Genomic DNA, 23123 nt, shown 5'->3' with positions numbered 1-23123 from the left:
AAAATTATGTTCAAATACCACTGAGAGTCTGAGTTAAACCCACAAAAACCAGGAAATTTGGACTTAAGACTTAAACTTCCTTAATACATTTGCACTGTGATTTGGATTTTCCTGGTCAATTATGTCCATTGCCAGCAGTGGCTGTGCTAAAACCACTAGTACCAAAATATTAACTCAGAACCCTCTTCCTCTTATGTTCCTTCTCCCGTTCCTGTGTATTGGCAGTGCCACTGTACTCCCTGGGTAGAAATATTCAGCATTCACAGCCTATGTGAACATGGACTTTTAGTACTGAATCTCTCAGCTTTTGTGAGGTTTTCTTTAGTGAGTCATCAAGTATAATTTTAGTATAATTTATAATTTTATTAGATGTTATGATTGTGCATCCCCGATAGGATTTACTTAAAAAAAAAAAGGTGGTCAGCAGCTATGGCAGCCAGCAACTAGTGGGGTGCAGCTATGACTTAGCTGTTAGGAATACCTTAACTGGAAAAATTCTCTGGAGGAAATGCAAGTAGTTACAGTTGCACTGCAGGAGTCTCCTAACAGAGAGAAATGCAGCATAAACAAATACCTTAGAAGGTACAGGAACACTGTATGTAGTACGTAAAAAAAATGTGCTTCTCCTTTTTTTGTATGGTATTTTAAAGAAAAAAATATGTTTGAAGCTCAAGATGAAAACAGTGTTTGCCCTTGGAACCACTACAGACTAAATGGTTTTTGTCCATTACCTTTAAGATGTGTTTTGTACACCAAGATGTTTTTGTTTGTTTTTTAAATAGCAGAGAAATGAAAATGTGCTGTTCTTTTTCTTCCCCGTTCTGTGTGTTGAATAAAGTAAGGACAAAAACCCCGCTAAACAGAACCAGGAAACTCAGCGGGATAGAGTTGATAGTATTAACGTCTTTAAAAAATATAAAAAAATATATATATAGACAGGGACAGGCAGAGCCACACTGCAGCCCGTAATTCTCCGAAGCTGGCCGCGTTTATCTGGAGTTGATGGAGTCAGCAGTAGCGGAGGGGAGGGATCCGCGCCCGGCGCCGCTGCGGTGCAGGCCTGCCCCCTGCCGCCAGCGGGCGACACTGCAGCGGGCAGTCAGGGGCCAGCGCGGCCGTGGTGCCTGGGGCAGTGGCCGTGGTGCCTGGGAGGTCTTGGGAACGGCCTGCACAGGCGGTGCAGCTGCGCACTTTGCGAGGCCGCGCTGAGCATGGGAATGCTTCAGCTACAAAACGCGTCGTGTGGCAAAAAGGTGCTGACACAACCGGAATGCTACATAGTTGTTTTTTTTCCTGTACTTTGCTATTTTGTAAAAAGGAAAATTAAACACATAGCCTAATCTAGTGGCTTCTTGATTGAGGAGAGACTTCATTGTGCTCTACAGCTTCCTTACAAGAGGAAGCAGAAGGGCAAGCACTAGTCTCTTCTTGCTTGTGACCACTGATGGGATCTGAGGGAAGGGCATGAAGCTGTGTCGGGGAGGCAAAGGTTACATATCAAGAAAAGGTTCTTCACTCAGGGGGTGGGTGGGCTCTGCAGGAAAGTGGTCTCACCAGCAAGACTGACAGCATTCAAGAAACATTTGGACAATACTGTCAGGCACATGGTTTGATTCTTGGTGCTGTCCTTTGCAGGGCTGGGAGTTGGACTTGAGGAGCCTTGTGGGTCTCTTCCAACTCAGGATATTCTGTGATTCTGTGTTTCTATGCCCTTGCAGATACAGCTGGCAGCCAAGTAACATTGTTTCTTCTGCATTTGTTCTTTTTGAAGTAAATTTCAGTGATTCAGAAGAAGACAAGAGTACCAGCAGCATAGAAGATCAGGCCATTCCAAACTCTCACAGGGTACCAGATTCCAAGTCACATCCACCACACATCAAAATAGATATCATCAGAAAAGTGCAAGCCAAAGATACACAGCGCTATAAAGTCGAATATGATTCACAGAGTACAGACACATTGAATTTCTCTTCTGAATCCAAACAAGAGACTGAATATGTAAGTATTTTTTGTAAATAGGAGGGACTTTGCCAGCCTGGGAATGTGTGCATGTGTGTATATACATATGCATGTTGTGCATATGAATAGATAAATAATTACACTAAATAGCTAAAGAATGTTAATTGTTGCAGCCTATAGGACATTCTGACATTTTTATTGGTAAATCTATTGACTCTGCATACGCAATCAGCAGACCAAAAAGATTGTGCTCAGGAAGCACATAGGACTAATGTAATAATGTTTACATCAATACAAGCATGACTTCCACTAAAGTTTCTTAGAAGCCTAAAGTTCTTGTTCCTCCCTGCAATTGTCACATATTTGTGTGAGTGGACATGGAGTGTCATCATTCAACTTGGTTGCAAACAGTGTAATTGAATTGCAATAATGGAAAAAAGATGTTTGATGTTGAGTGTAGTGGCACTGTGTTCATACACTGCCTGGTGCAAATCAAGGGAGATTAAATTTAGGCTGAGCTGAGGATTAGGGTCTTGACTAGTCAGTCACTATATGACATGCTGAGCGTTACCTCTACTTGCAGTTGCTGTAGGTGCTACTGCCTAAACACAAGGTCTTGTGGTCACATAAGCAGCCATTGCTTCCTACTGACTGTGTCAAGTGAATTTGCGGGGCAATCAGAGTGTGGCTACTCTGAGGGCAAGAATAATTCTTCTCTTCCTGGAGATTCAGCTGACAATCCGTGCCTTAGGCCAGATGGCTTGAAAAATGCATCTGGATATACTTTGGCATTGTATCAAAACATGCATGGTAAAAACAGATGTGGCTTCTCATCTTCAAAAGAAGGTTTTGAAACTTGTATGAGGTGAAAATCTCTGTCTGAAGAGACTGTGGCTTCCAAGAGCAGTTTCATTTTTAGTTTGTCACTGATGTCCAGCCATCTAGTTATGTTACTTCAGTATCTGCCTTCCAGTGTGTTGTCCTCCCAAAAATGTGAAGTAAAAGTGCCATCACTGAAAGAATGAAGGTTGGTCACTTGAGGAAATAGATTCTTAACTAGGATAAGTAGTGATAGTTGGGTCCATGAGCAAAGGTATACGTCCAGGTTCAGGGCAAATTTGGGAGACAACCCCCAGAGGGGCTTCTCTACAAAAGCAGATTCAATTGGCCCCTCCCCCCAGCCGGTTTGGGAGAAAATATCTCCTTGGAGAAAAGTGGAAAGAAACCCATTTATTAAACAATAGAACTCAAACAATATTAAACAATAAAACCTCTTGCTGCTCCAAAAAAGAGATAACAAACTCAGAACAGTCCCCTCTCCAGGCTGCAGCTTGGCTCACTCAGTCTCTGATCAGTCCCTCCGGCTCTGGAAATGCCACGGCCCAGGCCTGGCCAGGGGGCCACAGGTGGAGCTGCCGGTGCTCTGCTGGGTGTTCAGTCCAGAGCAGGTTTGAACAGGTGCAAAAAAAGAAAAACCACAGTCCAGGGAACTTCTTTGCCTCAGCTAGCTAAAACTAACTAAAAGCAAAGATAGCTCTGTCCTGCTGTCTGTCCATCTACAGACAACACAGGCCAGGAGCAGGAATGTGGAGGAGTGAGTGCAGTCTGAAAACAAACTGCAGGCTTCTTCCCTTCCCTCTTCACTCTCTGGAAGAGAGTCTTAAAGGTGTAAAACTTATTATTCAGTATAAATAGAACAAGATTATTTGGGATAAAAGCATCATATAGTCAACCCAGGACAGTATACCAGTTTACCAAGCCTGCTGGTGTCTTTAAGAACTTGAAATAAATCCATCAGGGACAGGTGCCTTTGTCAGCAAATGCTCTTCTAGCTGTGTCTGCATGTTAGCTTTTGATCTTGGTCTGATTGACTTTGGAAGCTTGCTTCAAAACAAAATTTTTTTAAATATGTTGATCTTTTTGTAGGCCTAATTTGGGATCAAATCTTTAAATATCTGTCACTTGCAGTCTGAGCAGTAAGAGAATGCATTTAAAGCCCATGCTTAGAACTTGTGCGACCAGTTAAAAAAAAAAAAAGCCATGAAGGCAACAAGGAAGGTCTTTACTGGCCAAAAAGCTCCATTTTAATCTCCAGTAGTATTATGGAGATTGTATGCTTTCAGACACTCACATTAAAAGGTCCTTTACATAAACAAACTATTAATACTACCACTTGAAAGTATGAATGTCATTACTTCACTAATTAAAAACAGCACCAAATGAGTCTTTGTGTCAATGTACCAACTTAAATATTGTTAAATCATGAAACCATGAAAAGAAATTTTTTCATGTCTCTGCTGTAGAAGTGGGCTGGTGGTGCAAGTCAGTGATATATCCAGATAGGAGTGTAGCTAAGCACAGTTTGTAGGCTGTGACTCTTGAATCCTGATCCCACTGCTGACACTGCCTGCCTTCTTGGCCTCTGGCAAAAAGTGAAGCTCTCTGCTCTTGATTTTCTGACTTCAAAGTGGGGCTCGTCATGCTTTACTCTCCCTACCCTGAAGGGCTGCTGTGAGATAAAATTAGTTGGTGTTTGAGACATGCTCTTAGAAATGCTTCTGGAAGCTCTTTTTGGTTCATTGTCCTAAAGCTAATCCTCCTTACCTTGTTGTCAGCCTTTTTCAGCTGAAGAAAGAGAGGGAAAAAAGTGATGTACTTATCTAATGAGACTGCTGTATGCAACTGGTCCTCTGTATGACAGCATCTATTTGATTCAGTTGAAATTGGAATTGTTGTCTAAGTTGAGGTATTTTATATATACATTATGCCAAACCACTTATTTTCAATTGAATCAATGTAATTTAAGCTTTCAAATCCGGCAGAATCACAAAAAATAAAATGTCATTGGGGAAGGCCTATCCTGTAATGTATTTCCAGTGTACTACTTCTTTCCTCACGTGGTACAAGGCCAGCTTTTCCAAATTTAAGTTATGTTCTATGTGACTGATTTACATACCGCTTAAGCCTTCCCAAATGTATTTGTGACTGTGATTTCAATATGTGCCTCAGCATAGCGTTAGGCCTTCAATCTTTAGAAATTAGTTTATCTTGAATAGAGCAGAAAGTCAGAATTTTTTTTTTTGAATGATCTGCTTTTGACATATTCAGCCATCTCTTTGTTTTAATGGATTTTTTTGGATTTGTGCTTTCTTTGTGCTTTCTTTTGCCCTTTAAAGATTTATTAACTCTTGAGTGAAAGATGGAATTTGCGAGTGAAGTTTCATCTGTGTTTTCTAAAACATGCTTGTTAACAGGGTCCATGTCGTAGAGAAATGGAAGACACTTTAAACCACCTAAAGATCCTGAATGTCTTGAGTCCAAGGGGCTTTCATATTCCAAATTGTGACAAGAAGGGATTCTACAAGAAAAAGCAAGTAAGTACAGAGTTTTTACCATCTTAATTACTGCATTTCACCTTTTCTGCATCTTTGTTGAGGGATTTTGCCAGCAAGGTGCGTTATATATAATTTTGAAGAGGAACTAGTTAATTTCCAGTTTTAGGACCTGATCCGATAGTGCTGAACCTTGTCAAGTGGGGATAATATTCTTCTTATTTGTTGATCATGACAACAGATTCATTTGAGAAACTGCATACCTAATCACATATGGGTTGACTGGTGTCCTAGATACTAATGCCCTTTGGTTTAAAAAAAGCACTGCCTCTACAATAACCCACAGAGCTAATGTTGCAGTCACCATATGACTGCAATAGATCAATGCTTTGAATTGTAAATAGCTGCTTGAGAGTTCCTAGAAGACCTACACTGGATCCTATTACATAAAGCAATTTGAGAAAGGTATGTATCTGTCCTTTATGTGCTACACAGATTGCTTCCAAAGTCCAAGTCATGTTATCATGAAAATGATACTTTTAGTAGTTACTCTGCAGCAAGGATGGCTTCTCAGCCCTTTCTGGTTCTGGGGTTGTGACCTTTCTTGACAAATGCCAACCAAAACTGTGGGTTTTTATGCTTTAGTTGTGTTGGATTGAGCTACAGCAGCATTCTCCATTCAGTGCTGCCATTGAAGGTCGTTCAGAACTTGGGAAAGTGCAAGATGTGTCAGGTTCTTTGTTTAGTGTGCACATCCTATTTAATTTCAGTGTTTAGTTAGTGACCTGCCTCCAAATATATATTTCTTGGTATAATGCCAAAATTTCCATAATTCAAAAGTTTCTTTAATACTTTTCTCAAAGACAGACTTTGTTTGTGGACCATCATGTCTTTCCCTTCAGGTTTACACAAATCTCTCTATCTAGTCAACCAAAGGAGTGGTTGACTCTGTTGCTAGCTAATGCAGTTCATTGGTTGGAAGTGAGAGATCAACCTCTGACTAGGCAACCTTATTTTGGGAATGGTATCTCTATATTTTGGCTTACAGCTTTCTTAGAAACAGTTTTTCCCTTTCTAGTATTCCATGGAGCTCTGCAATAAGCTGTCAGTGTCAGCTGGGGCATTTATAACAGGGATGAGATTTCCAGCCTTCCTTTTTGCCATCAGTCCAGCATTGACAGTGCTGTTTGACCTTTGGTACATGCTGCTGAGCTTTTCTATGCTTTGTAGCTTTTCCTGAGCAGGTGGTGGCAACTCCCAAGCAGGGGAAGTTTCTTTTTGTTGTCTGGAGCTTTGAGAAGCCTGTGTCAGCTGTGTTGTGCTGTGTGTAAACTAGCAGAGAGCAATGCTCACATCTCAAGTTGCTTGTTTTCAGAAAATACATTGGGCTTCTATGCAGAGTCAGACTAGGACTGTGTTTTGTGCCTGTGTCATAAAAGTATTTTCTTAGCTGCTTTAGAACAGCAAATGATTTGACTGTATTCAAGGCACTCAAGTGTGCCATACCCCTTTTCACTCTCTATATATTATAGAAGACTGGTATTTACTTTGTTCAGTAGATCTTCCTTTCATCCTTCTTCAGACTCTAAGGTTTTTGCTTTGTCTGGAAAAACGTGGTGGTTTGCAAGTAATCTCTGGCATTGTGTGTAGTAAATCAGATCCTCAGTAAGCATGAACTGAAGTAGCTTACTTGAAAGGAGGACTGTACTTTAAAGTACATAGTTCTATCACCAAGGCAAAAAAAGAGGAAATACAAAGAAAAAAAATAGGAAAGACAGATAAAAATCTTACCTAGTATTTATTCCTAGAAGCTGATTTGAGAATAACGTGTTGTTATGAAGCAGATAGGCACTTTTGTCCTCTGTGTTTTGTCTGTGCTGCCTGGAAACTTAAAACTTCTTTAGGAAAGGTTCCTGCACTATGTGCAATAGTCAGCATACATAGAGAATGAAGGGACACTTTCGTGCCTAGCCAGCCTTGTCAAGCACTGTGCCAATTTACACAGGTCCAGGAGTTTCAATGAGAGTTTGAGATGACTCAGGGTCTTGCAGGAGATGCCCACAAAGGGAGTTCACATGAGTAAACATTCTACACGATATTCACTTGGGTTGCTGATTCTGTAAATGAACCTTGATCAATCCCCTCAGAGATGGGACTCTACAGAGGCAGCCTGCTTCTCTCACCAACAAAAGACAAACCAAAAATAATAGTTGCCCTCACAGGATTAACTCCTAGGAAAAAAACCATCAGTTTGAGAAGGGTGTGAGTCCTGTACAGATCAAATTAACTGGTCCACAAGGAATTGTGACAATTGTGTTTGGGGTTTTTTTTAAGCATTAAAATGTAGGTCTGATATTTTAGACCCTGTGAGCAGGTATCTAATCTCATTAACAAAATTCTATGCTGTTTTATTACTTCCCTTCGTGCCATTATTAGCCATGTTCAGTCTGTAATTAAATTATATTCTATCGTCACAAAATTCAGAATAGTAAGGTTAGTAAGTAGAAGTAAATCCATTAAAAAATGACTGCGAGCTAGGCATTTTGAATTCTGAAATTGAAATAGTTGCCAAAACCACTGTCTAGGATGAGAATGTAGTAGGTTTGGGATCATATGAACCTGATAAATTATAACCATGCTGGCACCATTAAAACTCATTCAGGTGGCACTCTCATATTCCGCCTTCCTGGTCATCTGGTCTTCCAGCCAAGCTGGAAGCACTTATTTTTCATGACATTTGTAGATATCTAGAAACTGACTTTTCAAGAACAACTGTAGCTATGATATTTCATGAAAAATCCTTTGCTAGGATTTTTCCCTCTTGGGAAGTTGAGAAGCCTCAGGAGAGAAATGTAAACAATAACTATTTGTTATTGTAGAATGCAATAGGTGCATCTGATTGGTCTGTGTGGATTGTTTTCACTTGATGACCAATCACAGCCACCTGTGTCGAGGCTGTGAGCAGTCACAAGATTTTGTTATTCATTCTATTTTTGTTCTTTTTAGCCTTTTGATTATTTTTTTAATTCTTTTAGTATGGTTTTAATATATTATTTTAATATAATATATATTATAGTATAATAAATTCACTTTCTGAAACATGGAGTCGAGATTCATGTCTCCACACATGGGGCACCAGCCACAACAAACAACCATGAAGAATAACTTACATCTGTGAAACACTTCTAAGAATATAAATTTATGTGCCAGGGATAATACGAAAGATAAGTTCATACCTTTTGTTTATATACAAACTTTAAAATCAGACTTGTTAAAATTTATAATTCTTAGTCTTAATCACACATGTGAGGTTGTACTATTCAATTGTGCTATATAGGCATATTTATGCATAATTAGTTGATACAGGCACATTTCTACCCCAAGAATAAGAAAAAGGTTTTGATTAAATTAGAATTATATATGGGGCCCCATGTTTGTATACTGGAACCAGATACTCACCTAAATGTGAGCTGGCATCATTCCACTGAAAACAGAACTGCACTTGCCAGGAGCCAAAATGGCCTGAGGTATATGTCAATGTTGTCTGCAGTCTGTTCCTGAAGACCATGGTGGTAGCTCCATGGAGCCCTCTGGACTGACCAGGAATTCAGTGGGATACCATATGCTTTGCTGTGCCCCACAAATGCCTCTGCAGTATTTCTTTGTGAAAGGGAGAGGAGCAGGTGGCATGGAAGATGGCAGCTGGTGTTTCTATCAGAAGTAATTAGTCTCCAGTGCTTGGGCAGTTTTCCAACTTCATAAACTTATGAAGTCTTACAGAATAGCTGGGCAGAACCTAAAAATGTGTGTGGAATACAAAATTCATAAGAGCGAATATTTAGATATATATGTTTTTCCATATGACCTGTTCACCACTTCTGTAGAGAGTGTTGGTTGTTCCAGGATAAATGCATCACTTTTTAATAAGAAGTGCTTCACTATTGACAGAATGGCTGAGTGGGTAGAAAAAACCACTAGGAAAAGAGAAGTTGTTTTCTCATAGAGTGTTATTTCAGCTGTAGGATGATCTAAGGGTTTTGCTTTTCAAATGAATTGTCTAGAGGAAGTAAAAAAAATAGTAGTAGGGAAGGTGTTTCTGCAGATTAACTTAATGTAGTAATTACTTCTGAAAATTGCGCAACTGTTAAAGCAAAGCCTCCAACAACATGAGAACTTTAATTGATCATTTGTTTTGAGAGTGATGCAAGCCTACAAATCAGTGAGAGTACTAATAAAAGGGGAGGCTTTATTAGCAGAAATGTAGTTTCATTGCCAGAGCACCAGCCTGGCAGCCAGAAGCCCTATGCTCTTTGGGCTCCATCTGTGCCTACTTTGTTGGGAAAACAGCTCTAGAAGTGCTGGCTCAGTTTCCTTTTTGTAAAATTAAATGTTGCTATTAATTCCTCTGTTTTAAGCATGAAGAATTTAAGTCATTAAATGTTAATAATACTTAAGCTGGATTCCAGTCCATGTCCATTCACCACCAAAATTGAAGAAAAATTTCCCTTGACATCAGTGGACATTGAGCAGTCATCCATGGAAATCCTGGAGAATACATGTAAATTCTAGTCAGGCTTTTGAGACAATAAGTATAAACTTTAGGACATGTTTAAAGAGTTAGTAACAGATAAGAACTGAAGTGCAGGTAACTATTTAGTTCAGTGAATTTTTGATGTAGGTGTCCTCTCAGTAAGTTTGAACTTCTTTATCCTCTTCAAAAACTAAGCTTATATGTATGTTAAGCTGGACATTGTCATCCTGCTGCTGTCCATTTTCATAGGGCTAATGCAGAAGGACTGCAGATCTGTAGAAAAGAAGACATTGCATTATTTCTGCACTGGGCTTTTTACTCAATAATATATCAGAAGGGTGGTTTAATTTGCAGTTATGCTGAATAACATTATTTAATTTACGTTAAAATAAAATAAAGAAGATAGTGACTTGTTTGAAAAAATTTTTACTTAATGTGTGAGCTGCTTCCATCTCTCTTTCGCAAGGTCTTAGTGAAGACTGTCTACCCTACTCCATGCTGCCACAAATTAGTTGTCTCATAGGCCAGTGTGCTGGTGCAGTCTGTCCCAAAGTGTTCTGTATTCCAGAACTCTCCAGTTCCGTCCAAGATAGCACCATCACCTGAGATACTAAACTAGACATGGCAAGGACCAGTCACTATGGAGCAGCATGTGAAAAGCAACACTTGCTGCATGTTTTCTTGTGTACCTGCACATGGAAAAGGCACTTATGTGAGCCACTGCCATAGCCTCCTGAGATATTGGGCCATGCCTATGAGCCTCTGGAGAACAAAAAGTAGAGGGATAGTAGTGAAGTTGTTGTACCAGCCTGAACTTCTGAAAACTTCAATTACTCTGAATATCATCTCAGAGGCAACAATTGCTGTGGTTGAATAATAGACTTGACAGTGTTGAGGGACATAAGTAGCACCAGTCCAGCCAATATTCTTTCATACTGGAAATGCAACAGAGAAAACCACAGGAAATTGGGTGTTCTTGTGTCACTGCCTCTTTTATGAGTACGTCCTGAGTAAACAGCCACCTTTGTTTGCATTTGAAGCAAATTTTGTATCACCTAATCTCAAAACGAGCTGACAGGAGGCTGTATCTTCACAGTGAGGCTGACCATTGCAAACCTAGTGAGATTCTTGATATATCTTATGAATGGGTAAAACCCTTGCAAGATCTTAGAGGTTCATGGTAATGTAACTGTGTCCAGGGTTGCATACTGAATGCAGCCTGCAGCATGTTATCTCCTTTAGTCTAGTTTTTGCCATTCTTAGTTCCTTGGGAGGAGCATTACTTACTTAGTATGTAGTAGACTTTATAATGCATATTTACTGCATTACTGCTTCTAAAGAGGTTCAGTGTTATTGCCTGTGATAGTTTCAGGTTGGTCAGCATTGCTGGTGAATTCCAGCAGTTAGCTTAAAGCTTAAATTATAGACTAGTAGAAACACAAATTTTTTAATAGGAAAATACACATGTAAAGTTCTAGCCCACCTAGCAGGTTTTGCAATAACTACACTGTAGAAGGATTATGTATCAGTTAATAAGCATAGCTACACTTTTGAATTTCTTCCAGTGAACAGATGCAAACCAAGTGTGTTTCTTGCTGCAATGGTTGTCTTTGCCAGACCTGCGCTTTAGAGTAGAACGTATCTGCTAAATTTTTTTTTTTCTAAAGATGGGTCCTGTCACTAGCCCATACTGTTGTACTGTATTCAAAGGGGGCAGCTGTGCTGCCAAATATGATAGGGAGCAATCCATAAGCCTATTTTCTGGTAGTTCTCAGTGTTCTCAGTTCTTATTGTAGAGTAGTTAGGCCCAGAGGGATTGATGGGGAGAGAAGGTAAGTTTTTATTGAAATACTTTGTAGTGGTAACAAATATTCTGTTTGATTCTGTCAGATATGGTCAGGATATTGGAGTGCATGTATCAAAGGAGCAGGAACCCCTGCTGTCTAATACTACAAGTTGAGAAAACAAAATTCATGCTAACTGGGTTTTTTATTATGTTTCAGTGTCGCCCATCCAAAGGCCGAAAAAGAGGTTATTGCTGGTGCGTGGATAAATATGGACAGCCACTTCCTGGGTATGATGGGAAGGGAAAAGGAGATGTCCACTGCTATAACTTGGAAAGCAAATAAGGGCTGGGTGCCAGCTCTTCTGGCATCTGTGCATGGCCACTGGACCTCACAGAGACCTTGGAGGGGCTGGACAACACTGTGGGACTGCACTGTGTGTGGAGTAACAAGCTCTGCCTCCTGCAGCGATGGGGAGTTGCAGCCTCTATGGATGCTGCTGCAGTTTCAGCCTGCCACCAACACACATCGAGCTTCCTATGGGATGTGTAGGGAGATCTGAATTCCCATGTAAACCTGCACTATTGATACCCAGAGAGAGAAAAACAAAAGGCACTTCAGAATGGAATCAGGGAGTCTCCGCTGACTTTTTAAAGAATGGCCTGTGACCAATTTGATCCCAAAAGATACTGGGTTTTTTGTTTTAAAGAATTTATAGATGTTAAGCTTGTAAAAGTATTAAAAATAAAAACAAAACAAAAAACCCACAAGAATGTAAAGGTAAAGCTTTTTTTACAGGTCTGATGGGAAACTTGTCTTCACGGGTAAAAAGTTTTTTATAAAAATCTCAAAGAACTTTTTAAAGAAATGTATTTCTAAGATAAAGACATGGATATTTTTTCTGTAAAATATATTATGAATATTCTGTTAGTCCTTATTTAATATAATTGTTTTTTAATAAACTTTATTTAAATATAACATGAATACCAAATATTACTCAGTAATTCTAGTGTATACATCTGTATGCAAAAAGAAAGTAAGGTTATGGAATGATTTACAGATACATTTAAGTCTCTATGCATACACACTGACCTGTTCTAGGTAAGAGAAATAAATTTTTGGAGGAAAAGAACTGTTTCCAGAAGGGATTGAGTTTTATAATTTGATATAACTACAAATGCCAAGAGAATATTTTTTTTAAATTATTTTATTGATAATTCTAATGTACCCATCACTGAATTATGCCACTGGAAAGGATAACAGTTGCACTGAAGCTCTTGGTAAAGCTTTCTTCTGTCTGTATGTTGCTTCAGTTTTTGCAACAGGGTTTACATTTCCTCCATTTACTGCTCACACTAATACAGAATATTCATGGACAAAAAATTGCCATTACAGTACTACTCTTTGTATTTGCTTATTTATTTTGAAAAGGTGTATCTATTCTGTGTTGTCTTGGTACATTCTACCAAAGCACTTACTCTGTATGAGGAACTCCTGTTGAAAACAATGTCAACAAGATGGGGGGATTGAGACCCATGCATTTCATTTATGCAACACACAATTGTTGCTTGCTTTGACTATGGTAGAAATCATTCACCTGCATTTAAGCATAGAAAAAGAACCATTGGGTTTAAATAGTTAAATTCACTTTCTGTCATGGTGTTATATTTAATTGGAAGAGAAGTGATTTTGTTTTGTTGTTGTATGTGATGCTTTCATATAAGGAAGGCTTTGGCAACATTTTATTTTCTGAGGCTGATTGTTTAACATACTTTGTGAAAAATTCAGTATGACAATGAAATCTGCATAAGGAAAGGTGGCCTATGAAATGTATCATCTCTCTGGAAAATAATGCCGTATTTTGTATATGTATTTATTTCTATATTTTATATAAATATTTTTATATTTATATAAATATATATTCTTATATGTCTCACTATAAATGTTTGATGTCACTATAGAAAAAAGAAGCCATCAACTAATTTCTTGTTGCGTTGGGAACTCCATGAAGACTATTGACACTGGGTTTTCACGTGCTGGGCCTAGGCGTTGTGTTGTTGAAGGAGAGGCCGTGGTGTTGAGGAACCCATTCCTCTCCCACTGCATGAATTACAATCATCCTTGTTCCTGCCAGCAAAGGCAAATGTCTAGAAACTCTGACATGGAAGCATTTGGACATGCAGCTTGCCAGGATTGCGGCATCCCATCACTATAACTCAGATGTTTAAAGCCTTACCCTGAAATGTATTAGCTGAACAGCACTATGAGTGTTCTCCACATCTTTCCAATTTCTAATGAAATGAGTTCATATCATCATTAAAACTGAAATTTTATAACCTCATGGTAAGAAAAAAATTGTACATGAAGTGATGCTTACTCCAGGCTAACACAGGTTTCCTGACACAAGGTTACAGAAAGATTTATTGCAATATTTTTATTGCCAAAGCAGATCTAATGCCTGCAAAGTTTTGTTGGCAAAATAATAAATGCTGGGCTTTTATTTATTTATTTTTTTAGAGTTGTAAACCAGTTCTTTTCAAATAATTTCACAGAGAGAAGAAAGTTGTATATACACCAATATGTGGGCATATAATCATAAATAAGAAAATAAGGGTTTGATTCATTGAAGTGAGTTATTATTTTGCCTCTGTTTGATTTAGTAACTATCTGGTGAGCCTTCTGAAAAGAAAAATCAGTTTCTTGTCAAAAGTGATGGATGCTTTGCAAGGCACATTTTGCAAGTATGTAAGGCGTTTTAAAAGCTTTATGATTCGGATATTTTTTCAAGTATTTTAATTTTTTATGTTTTATCCTACAATTAAAAACAAATAAATAAAGGAGAAACTGGCTAGTAGAGGTCATTAAGTCATATATTATGAAAAAAAACCCAAACAAACTACATTCAAGGAGCTAAACCTGATTTAAGCATGCAATTTGTCACATGACTATTTAAGAAATGGTGTTCAGTTCCTTTATTAGTACTAACAGTCTTTAGTTATGTAACAGAGAAAACATACAGCCATAAGGGGAAAGAAAACAGATGTGTGTAAATCAGTTTTATTTTCCTCCCAACAGACGTCTTTAAAAGAGGAATTGTGTTTAAAAATTGCCCAAAAAATAAAGTCTCCTGTCATTTAAAGCTGCATCCTTTTCAGAAGTTGCCTTTTAAATATTTTTTACAAGCACAATTGCTTGCACTAGTATTGGACACTTGCCATTGTCAATCTGATGTCCCTGTCAGTTGACACTGGCATGAAATGCAAAATAACATTATTATCTGTCTCCAAGGACATAATTTTTTTTAAATGGTGGCGTTTTTTTTAGCATTCCTATTTCTGTGAAGACAAAGGTCCAATTCAATAGACAAGAGTACTTGTCATTCAAAGATTTTTCTCATGGCTAAGGGCTGCAGTTCAAATAAATATATGTATTTGTGGTCCCCACCCAAGCAGCAGAATTTGGGCAGCACAAAGGAAATGTATGGGTCAGTGTTATAAATAAAAAATGCAAATTAGCCAATTTTAATAAAAATATGAAAAATAAAATTTATTTCGCGACCGTAAAAACAGTCTCGACAGCCACCACCAAAACGGACAGCGTATCACCCCCGCGAAGTGATGCGGGTGAACGTGAGGAAAGGACCAACTGGCACCTAGACCTCCCCGTCCACACCAACTGCTTCAAGGTAGCAGTTCTTATAGTTTTTTTGGCCCGCGGCAGTAAGTCTTTGTTTCCTTCTGAGTTCTTCATATTCAAGTTGGTTTCTTTCTCTGGACAAAGCCTCGTCTGGGGGTAGAATGGTCCATTTCCCTGGTTCCCGGAATCTGGCATTCAGATTCGAGGTGTTGATGGTTCTGGTCCCCCCAGATAGGCATCTTGTCTGGGCCATCAGCACCTGGCGTCTTCTGGCGTTGGTGCTGATGACTTCTCCTCTCCGGATGCAAATGCCGAGATGTCCATCCGCCGCAGTTTCGAGGTCTTGTGATCTCGTCATCCTGTTGGATTTCTCAACCTGAAGGAAATGAAGGGATTTCTCCCCCCACCCCCCTTTCTCTCCCTGGTTTACTCTGTTCACGTATATATTTATACGCTGTTTATCTCCACGAATTACTACCTATATTTCTAACAGTCAGTATCAGTTCAGAAGATGAGTTACCTCCAGGTACAGGTTAGAAATGATTCCTGCTAAGAGCTGCACTGAGTGGAGAACTTTGGATTTGGTGACAGAATTTAAACCAATGCATTAGAAAAATCCCTTATATCTTGGTGCCTTCACTGTCTTCAGCTTCAGTATTTTATTAAGTGAAAGTCAGCTTTTTTCTAGTTTTTAATAAGCTCTTTCAAAAAACTAAGGTGGTCTGAGTTAAGAATAAGAAGCCTCAGGAAAAAAAATATAACATTATTTGCAGCTCAAATATTTGCATGGCAAGGCATTATAAAAGATCAAAATATGTATTGCAAAACTTGCTGATTTCTTCTTGAGCATGTTTTGTCTTTAGATAGTACATGGGTACCATGTGTAATCCAGATGAATGCTGTAAGTATTTATTTTAGCATGTGTGATAAATAGCTGCATAAATCCCTATAACTGACCAGAATACAAGTTAAAGTGCCTGCAGACAGCTCTATTATCTTACAAACTCTGGGAAAGTTCCCCTTTTTAATACATCTACTGTGCTATAGTTTTTGGTGCCCAGAATATCCTTTTCCACCTCTTTGACATGCCTGCCTTTCAGGGCATAGTGTTAGCTATTTGTGCATGAGGGAAGGAGGTTTCATTGAATACCAAAACTGATGAATCGTGATGGGGACAGAGGGAGAGGTCCACAGCCAATGGGATACCAGTGAGGACTGGCGAGGGGAGGGGTAACCCAGAGGAGAGACCAGTAGGGGGTACCAGGGTAGGTACCAGGGTAGGTGAGGGAAAGATCATGTGATGGGGGAAAGGGGTAACAAACCATGTGATATAACATAAGCTATACAGTGCAATATAAAACTATTCTGTGCAAATTCCCAATCACCCAGTGCAAGAGAACAACTAAACTGGTGCACCACAGCACAAAACCATGTAATGAATTCATTTTTAGTACAGTCTGAAATTTTTTTACTAAATTCCATAGAAACCCTACACAGCATAAGTCCTTATTGAACTGAGCCCTAAATTTAAGTAGTGGTTTTTCAAACTATTTGAGAAATCATCTTTGTATATCTCTAGTCACTCTAAAACAGTGTAAGCAAGGATGGCTCCACAGAGATTTCATGTATTAGCAATAGGAATTTTATTTAAAGTGTGAGAAGTACTAAGCAATTTTCCTGGGGGCAAAAGAATATCAGTATATAAAATGAAATGTTTATATATGTAGCTGTTTTCTCTGTGGTCCTGCTGTGCCTTTACAAATCCTTCAATTCTATTAATTTCTACCAAAAGAATATGCTCGCTCCCTCATTACAAAGGACTCCTTTTACTTTCCCAACTCCCACTTTTTTTTTCTTTTTTTTTTTTTTTTTGAGAGATCCAAAAATAAGATCCAAAAAGGACATCAGAGTATTCCAAGGACAAGATTTCTGTCATCAGTATCAGTAATGCCTTCATCTGCAGGCATGCAAAATGGTTTCAAGGCCTTTAGAAGAGAAGTCTTTTGGTATGTCCAGTGGACCTGGGTATCTTGGAGTCTCCATCATTGCAGATACTCAAAAGCTATCTGGACACAGTCCCAGGCAGCCATTCCCTAGTGGTCCTGCTTGAGCAGGGAGGGGTGCACCAGGTCACTTCCAGAGATCCCTTCCAACCTCAACCGTCCTTTAAGCCTATGGGCCTATGAGCCTATCATTAGCAGTTTAATGTCCCAAGTTCCAGCACGTGAGATTGTTTACATTATGCAATGTATTTACTGAGAAGATGTTACAACATTTTTTGCCCAAAAGAAAATTTTCTGGTAAAATGGCAAGTAGTACAAATTTGTTGTTCTTCAGAGCAAGCTTTAAACTCTGCATTTTATTTACTTCTTCCAGTTCAGATTATGCAGAAGTAGAAGCATATACACCAGCCTTAAAGAAAATCCCATTGAAAAACTTTGGTTTTGCTTTTATGCTGTACATATGTTAAAAAATGCAAATGACTTCAAGGCACAATGTTGCTGCTGAAAAAAAAAAAAAAAGGAGACCAGGTATTAGCAAAAGCAGAGGGTAATGCTGCAAATCTCAGTTTATCCTTGCAGAATTCATGTCCTGCTGCTGTATGCATCCTGGCTTTCTACTTCTGCTGACCTATCCAAATTCCTTAAGAGCCTTTCTCTGTCAAGGCTAATTTTACCCCACTGCTCTCCCCATGAGTGGGGTTGGAACAAAAGGTAGCAAAATTCTCTCTGCAGAACAAACCTGAGGTTTCATGAGGAAAAATCGCCTAATCTGAATAAGTCTAAAGAAAATGTCACTGAGAAGGACTGCTTCCATAGCTATTTGTGCTAATACCTTCCAAAAGTGGTAGGACTTGCTTACAAGAACCAGGTTAAGAGTGCATTTCCCTCACTTCTTGCAACAGGAGAGCAGAGGCTATTTTTGCCTGCTTATGCTATATCGAGAATATTCAAGGTGAAACTTGTTTCCTATGTCTGCTATGTATCATGTAATTTGCACTCAGTAAAAAAGACCTAATTGAGCTTGTAAAGTTGATTACTGTTTTATCACAGGGGTGCTGCATGCAACCTTCAGCCTTCAGATGTTGTCATACATTTCTACAGCTGTTATTACCAAACTACCCGTAATGTGTTGCTGATCTCCTTTTGCTGTTCCCTTGCTGGGGCTAAATGGTAATACTTTAGCTGCCAAAGCAGCAATAAACAAAAACTGCAGGCAAAGAAAAAATATGAAAGATGGTGACTATTATAGCCACCATTTGCTTTAGGCCTCCACAGACATCCCACACTAAGATGCTGTTCCAAAGAACCTCAGCATCTCCACATCAGCCTGGAGAACTACAAAACACTCAGTGGAAGAGATAAAAAATCACCTGTCACCATTTGCATGATTATTCAATTAAAAGCCTCAGTATAGGCCCAAAGAGGCTGTTTTTTGTTAGCTTATATCTAGACTGGAGGAGACTGAGAGCAAGAGGAAGACTGTCCATGCTGTACTCAGCATAGCAGAACTGTAGCACAAAGGTTCTGCTAGAAGAGCTGCATCTGTTGGTCAGGCACTCCCCCTGATGGAAAATGTGGCTAGTAAGGAAGCAGCAAGGAGTCAAGCATGTGCACAGCCCCTGCTTTCCCTTGTGTACCCTTGTCTCTGCTGGGCTGCCCATGCAGCCACTCAGACTTGATAATCCAAGAGGGAGTCTGAAAAGATGAGCAGAAATTTTTCAAAATAAAACAGCCACGACCTGGAATGGACTAAATTGAAATTTATTCATTTAACTTTATCGCAACATCCAAGAGCACCCTTGCTCCCACATCTTTCTCATGGGATGCTACCCCTCTTCCTGCGCCCTCACAGCAGCTTCCTTGCATGAACTTTGCTCTATGGGGTCGGTCGTAAGTCAAGGGAGGAGAAAAGGAAGGAAAATAAAGCCTTTGTTTGTTGGCAGAGCTATCATCAGAGCTATTTTCATTACTAATAGTGCAAGTGCTGGTATGTTTGGGCTCCTGCTCCACTGCTGTTTTTTTGGTACTTACTGGTAATACAGAACGAAGTGGCTGCATTCCCAACAGATCCTCTCCTTCTTTGTTCCCTCCCACTCTTAACTTAAAAATGGCTAGGTAATATAGGGTGGTATGTCAGTAAGAGAAGCCTTTCACTCACACCAACTCTGCTACTGTTACTCAATATATACCACCCACCTGAATCTCAGAGTCAAATAAACACAATTAGGTGTTTGCTAAGATGCTCATATCCCACTTTTCTGTGCAGTCTGGATACCTGCCCAATTCTCAATGTAATGTATAGCAACAATTGGTCCATAAATGCAAAATGTGTTAGCAAACAGAAGACATGACACCTGTCTTCAGTGCAGCCTGGAGAGACTGTTTAGGCTAGTGGTTTATCAGAGGAGTGATAGCTGGGGAAAAGTAGACCAACTTCAAAAGTGTTGTCTAAAGATACATATAGAACTTGACCACTCAATTTGCAGCATGATCAGAGAGTCTAGCTTGGAGTGAGCAGTTTGGATATTTTTTTTTTTTCAAACACAATTTTTCTTTATTATTATATTTTTAGTGTATTATTGTTATAATTAAAAATCATTATTATTATGGGTTGAGCAGGGGTTAGACATCGGTGTTGTTCTGCAATAGCAAAGCAATGATGTGTGTAGAAACATAATTCTGAAAAGTCAGTGCTGCTAAACTGCTGGTAAAGAACAAGCATCTTCTGACTTTGCAGAAAAAAAACTGCTCTGTTTTAGCATTTTTTTAGGGTTCCCTTGTATTTTCTAGTGGTATGGGAGCTGAGTTCTGTCCAGAAAGGCAGTAAATCCTGTGACAAGTCTCTGCCATGTGCCATTCCTTCTCATCCCACTTTTCTTCTCCCTGAGGAAAGAAAATATGATGCATTTTTAGTTTACCTTTTCATTTTTTTCTGCGTTTAAGACTCACATTAGCAAGTGCAAGATCAAAGTAAAGTAAAAGGCTAAATTTTCATGTGCTTAATATCTTAATATGCATTTTGGACTGGGTCTGCAGGAAGTTGTTCCCTAAGTTTTTCTTTTCCAAAGCATGTATTCTTATGGTAGAGAAGTGACAGGGATGCTGATGAGCTTCCAGTGTTAGGGTTGGCTACCCTTCACCACCATTTCTCTACCCCTTTCTCTCCCCTCACTTTCTGCCAGCTCTAGCTGATACAAATGTGTCTCTGCTGTACACCAAAGCAATGAACAGAACTGGCTCAGTATAAGCAGACCCCAACACCAGGTGATTTTTGGTTGTCTTTGAAGAGCTTTAGAGGAAACAATGGGTATAAAATGAAGTGCAGAAGGGGCAGTGACCTCATTTCTGTGCTATGAACATTTTGCAGCTGGCAGTAGGCCATGGGCAGGAGGAGGCATGGCTGGAAAAAACCGTGCTGCAGCAAACCTGATGGTTTTGGCAGGAAGAAACACAAACTGGGTAGGTAGGTTTCTCAGATGACATGAACCAAACATCACAGATGCTTATCTAAGACCTTCCCACCAGCTAATTTCTTTTTAGGTGAGTAGGAGAGATGCAAGTGAATATGAAGGGAGGGAAATGAAATAACAAGGATCAGTACATCTTCTTTACACATCCAGCTACACACCTGAGCTGAGCTGGGTGACTATCCTGTGGCACCTTCCTTGTTTGTCCATTCATTCCCACCAGGCTTGTCTTGCCAGCACAGGAGGAACCATTGCAGCAGGCACACACCGAAGCCAGCACTGCCAGCTGACACCTGGAAAAGGGAGAAGAGAAGAGAAGAGAAGAGAAGAGAAGAGAAGAGAAGAGAAATAAAACACAATCAAAAACAAACAACCACCAAAACAACAAACCAAAGTGCTCTACAAACAAAAAAAACAAAAACAAAACCAAAAACAACAACAACAAAAACAACAACAAAAACACAAAAAAAACCCACAAAGAAACCCCCCCCCCCCGCCCAAAAACAAAACAAAACAAAACAAAACCTAAAGAAAAACTGAAGACCTTTGATTTTTTACCCTGATGTTTGAGGCTGATCATAAAAATTAGAACAAAGCAAAGTGTGTGTCATCTATGGTGTAAATGTAGTCTAAGCTCCCGGCGGCATTTTTATAGGGAAGATAAAATTTGCCTGCTTTGCGTCCCTGCATTAGTCCTAATCCCAGTATATGGAAGAGTCTGGTCCTAGTCCGACAGCTCATCGCAAAGCAGCTGAGCAGATGTCTGTCCTGGTGAGTCCAGGTGAGATGTCATAGGAGGCCAGATTTCATATAAGGAGGCACTCTTCCCCTGCCACTTTCAGTAGTAAGTAAGGGGCTAAACATTTTTAAGAAACTGGCCTATCATTCCTGAATGTTGTGCAAAGTAACTTCTGCTTCTATTATTTAACAGTTAGAGGAAAGAGTATCTCCTAAACCCCTGTCCCCACTGAAAACTCCAATTTCTTACAGCTAGGATAGGAACTTTCCACCCTGCAAAACATCTTTGGAAGTAGTTGTCCACCGGATTGCTATTCTGCAAATGGACTATTACTATACAAACTATTAATGTTTCCCCTATATATATATATAATTATCCCAACAAAAAAAATAAAGTTCTGCTCTTTAGAGATAAACCTTTACACAAGATTTGTGGGGTAAGAGCAGTCAGAGTACTCTTAAGAGTGTGATGTAGCTGTGAGACTACAGCATTTCCCCTCCTTTCTTCACTATTTTCCCTTGGCAATGCCATGACAATTGTTCCATGCTGAGTAGACTCCCTGAAAAGGATTCCAAAACTTGCTGCTTCTTCATTATTTTGACAGAGACTGCCAAGCATTTGGACATAGTCAGTGTGGTGTTGTTACCTGGTTAGCCAGGTCTCACAGTAGCTTATTACAGGGATGTTAGACATTAGTTACTTATGATACCAATACTATAGACTGCTTTTTTGCAGTGCTTTCCTTGGGAAGATCTCAAAAGAAAACTTCACAAAGGAGGTCAGCAGTATATCCACACTTTTAAATCTAGAGCAGTTTAATAGACCCCCACTGGATTGGCAGACATTGATACAACACAGTCAGCAAGCGTAATGTATGAAGCCACAGAAATGTGATAGGGAGAGCAGAGATCCCTACGCTTTCAATTTGCAGCTTCAACAAGCAGCTTCCCTCTCCCATTTAAAACTCAGAGTTTGTGCCAACAAAAGGCAGGAGAATTTTAGGCCTTCACTTCTGCCAGACTCTTAGAAAATGTTATCACTATCCTCCCCGGCTGTTTTCATAGGAAGAGTTGGTGCAGACTGTTTTCACCTGTGGGACTTGCTTACTCCCACACCCATTTCTCCATGGACAAAATCAACTTGAAGCCAGAATGGCAGTCACTTTCAGTCTCTTCTTCCCTGCAATCACTAAGTCAAAGGAACATGTAGGGGAGGGAAATGGACTATCTCCCAAGCCAGGAGCACCCTCTTCTCTGCTTTCAGAAAAAAGTGTAAGGTTGTTTTTTTTCCCCAGCCTCCTTTTTATAACCTCTGACTTTCTGTGCAGGAAATGGCTCCTTCTATTCTTGATGTTATCTTGTAAATGTACTAATACTGCTGCCTTGGGCATTTGAGTGGAGAAAGGTACCCAGATTTCCTATCCAGGAAATCTTTTAATAACTTCCCTTGGAGGCTGCTGTTTTGCCCAAGACAGAGGCTTGCACAGTGCAGCTGGGACTAGAGAGGACACGATTAGGGCAACAGGGCAGGGAGACCAAAAGAAGGAAACTCATCAAAGGTAAAAGTAGCGTGGCATTCAGGAGGCAGATTTGCAAGGCTTTTGCCTGTTTTCCTGCTAAGGTCAGACTGCTGAGGGGAAACAAGCAGAAAACAAGAGACAAGGGCAGAGCAC

The 23123-nt window shown here is 39.6% G+C and overlaps 1 protein-coding gene across 1 annotated transcript in view; it reads left to right on the top strand.

Annotated features, from left to right (window-relative positions):
* The window catches only part of IGFBP3 (insulin like growth factor binding protein 3), an 18374-nt gene extending 3629 nt beyond the window's left edge, over window positions 1-14745 (top strand). Inside the window, exons 2-4 of the mRNA XM_039712112.1 lie at window positions 1772-1998; window positions 5214-5333; window positions 11826-14745. Coding sequence (XP_039568046.1) covers window positions 1772-1998; window positions 5214-5333; window positions 11826-11951 — 473 coding nt within the window. The 3' untranslated portion in view covers window positions 11952-14745. The remainder of the gene's footprint in view (window positions 1-1771; window positions 1999-5213; window positions 5334-11825) is intronic.
* The last annotated feature ends 8378 nt before the right edge of the window (window positions 14746-23123 follow it).

This window comes from Passer montanus, unplaced genomic scaffold, assembly GCF_014805655.1.
Source record: "Passer montanus isolate IOZ18808 unplaced genomic scaffold, ASM1480565v1 scaffold26, whole genome shotgun sequence".
Taxonomy (NCBI): domain Eukaryota; kingdom Metazoa; phylum Chordata; class Aves; order Passeriformes; family Passeridae; genus Passer; species Passer montanus.
This window is presented reverse-complemented; position numbering and strand designations above follow the sequence as displayed.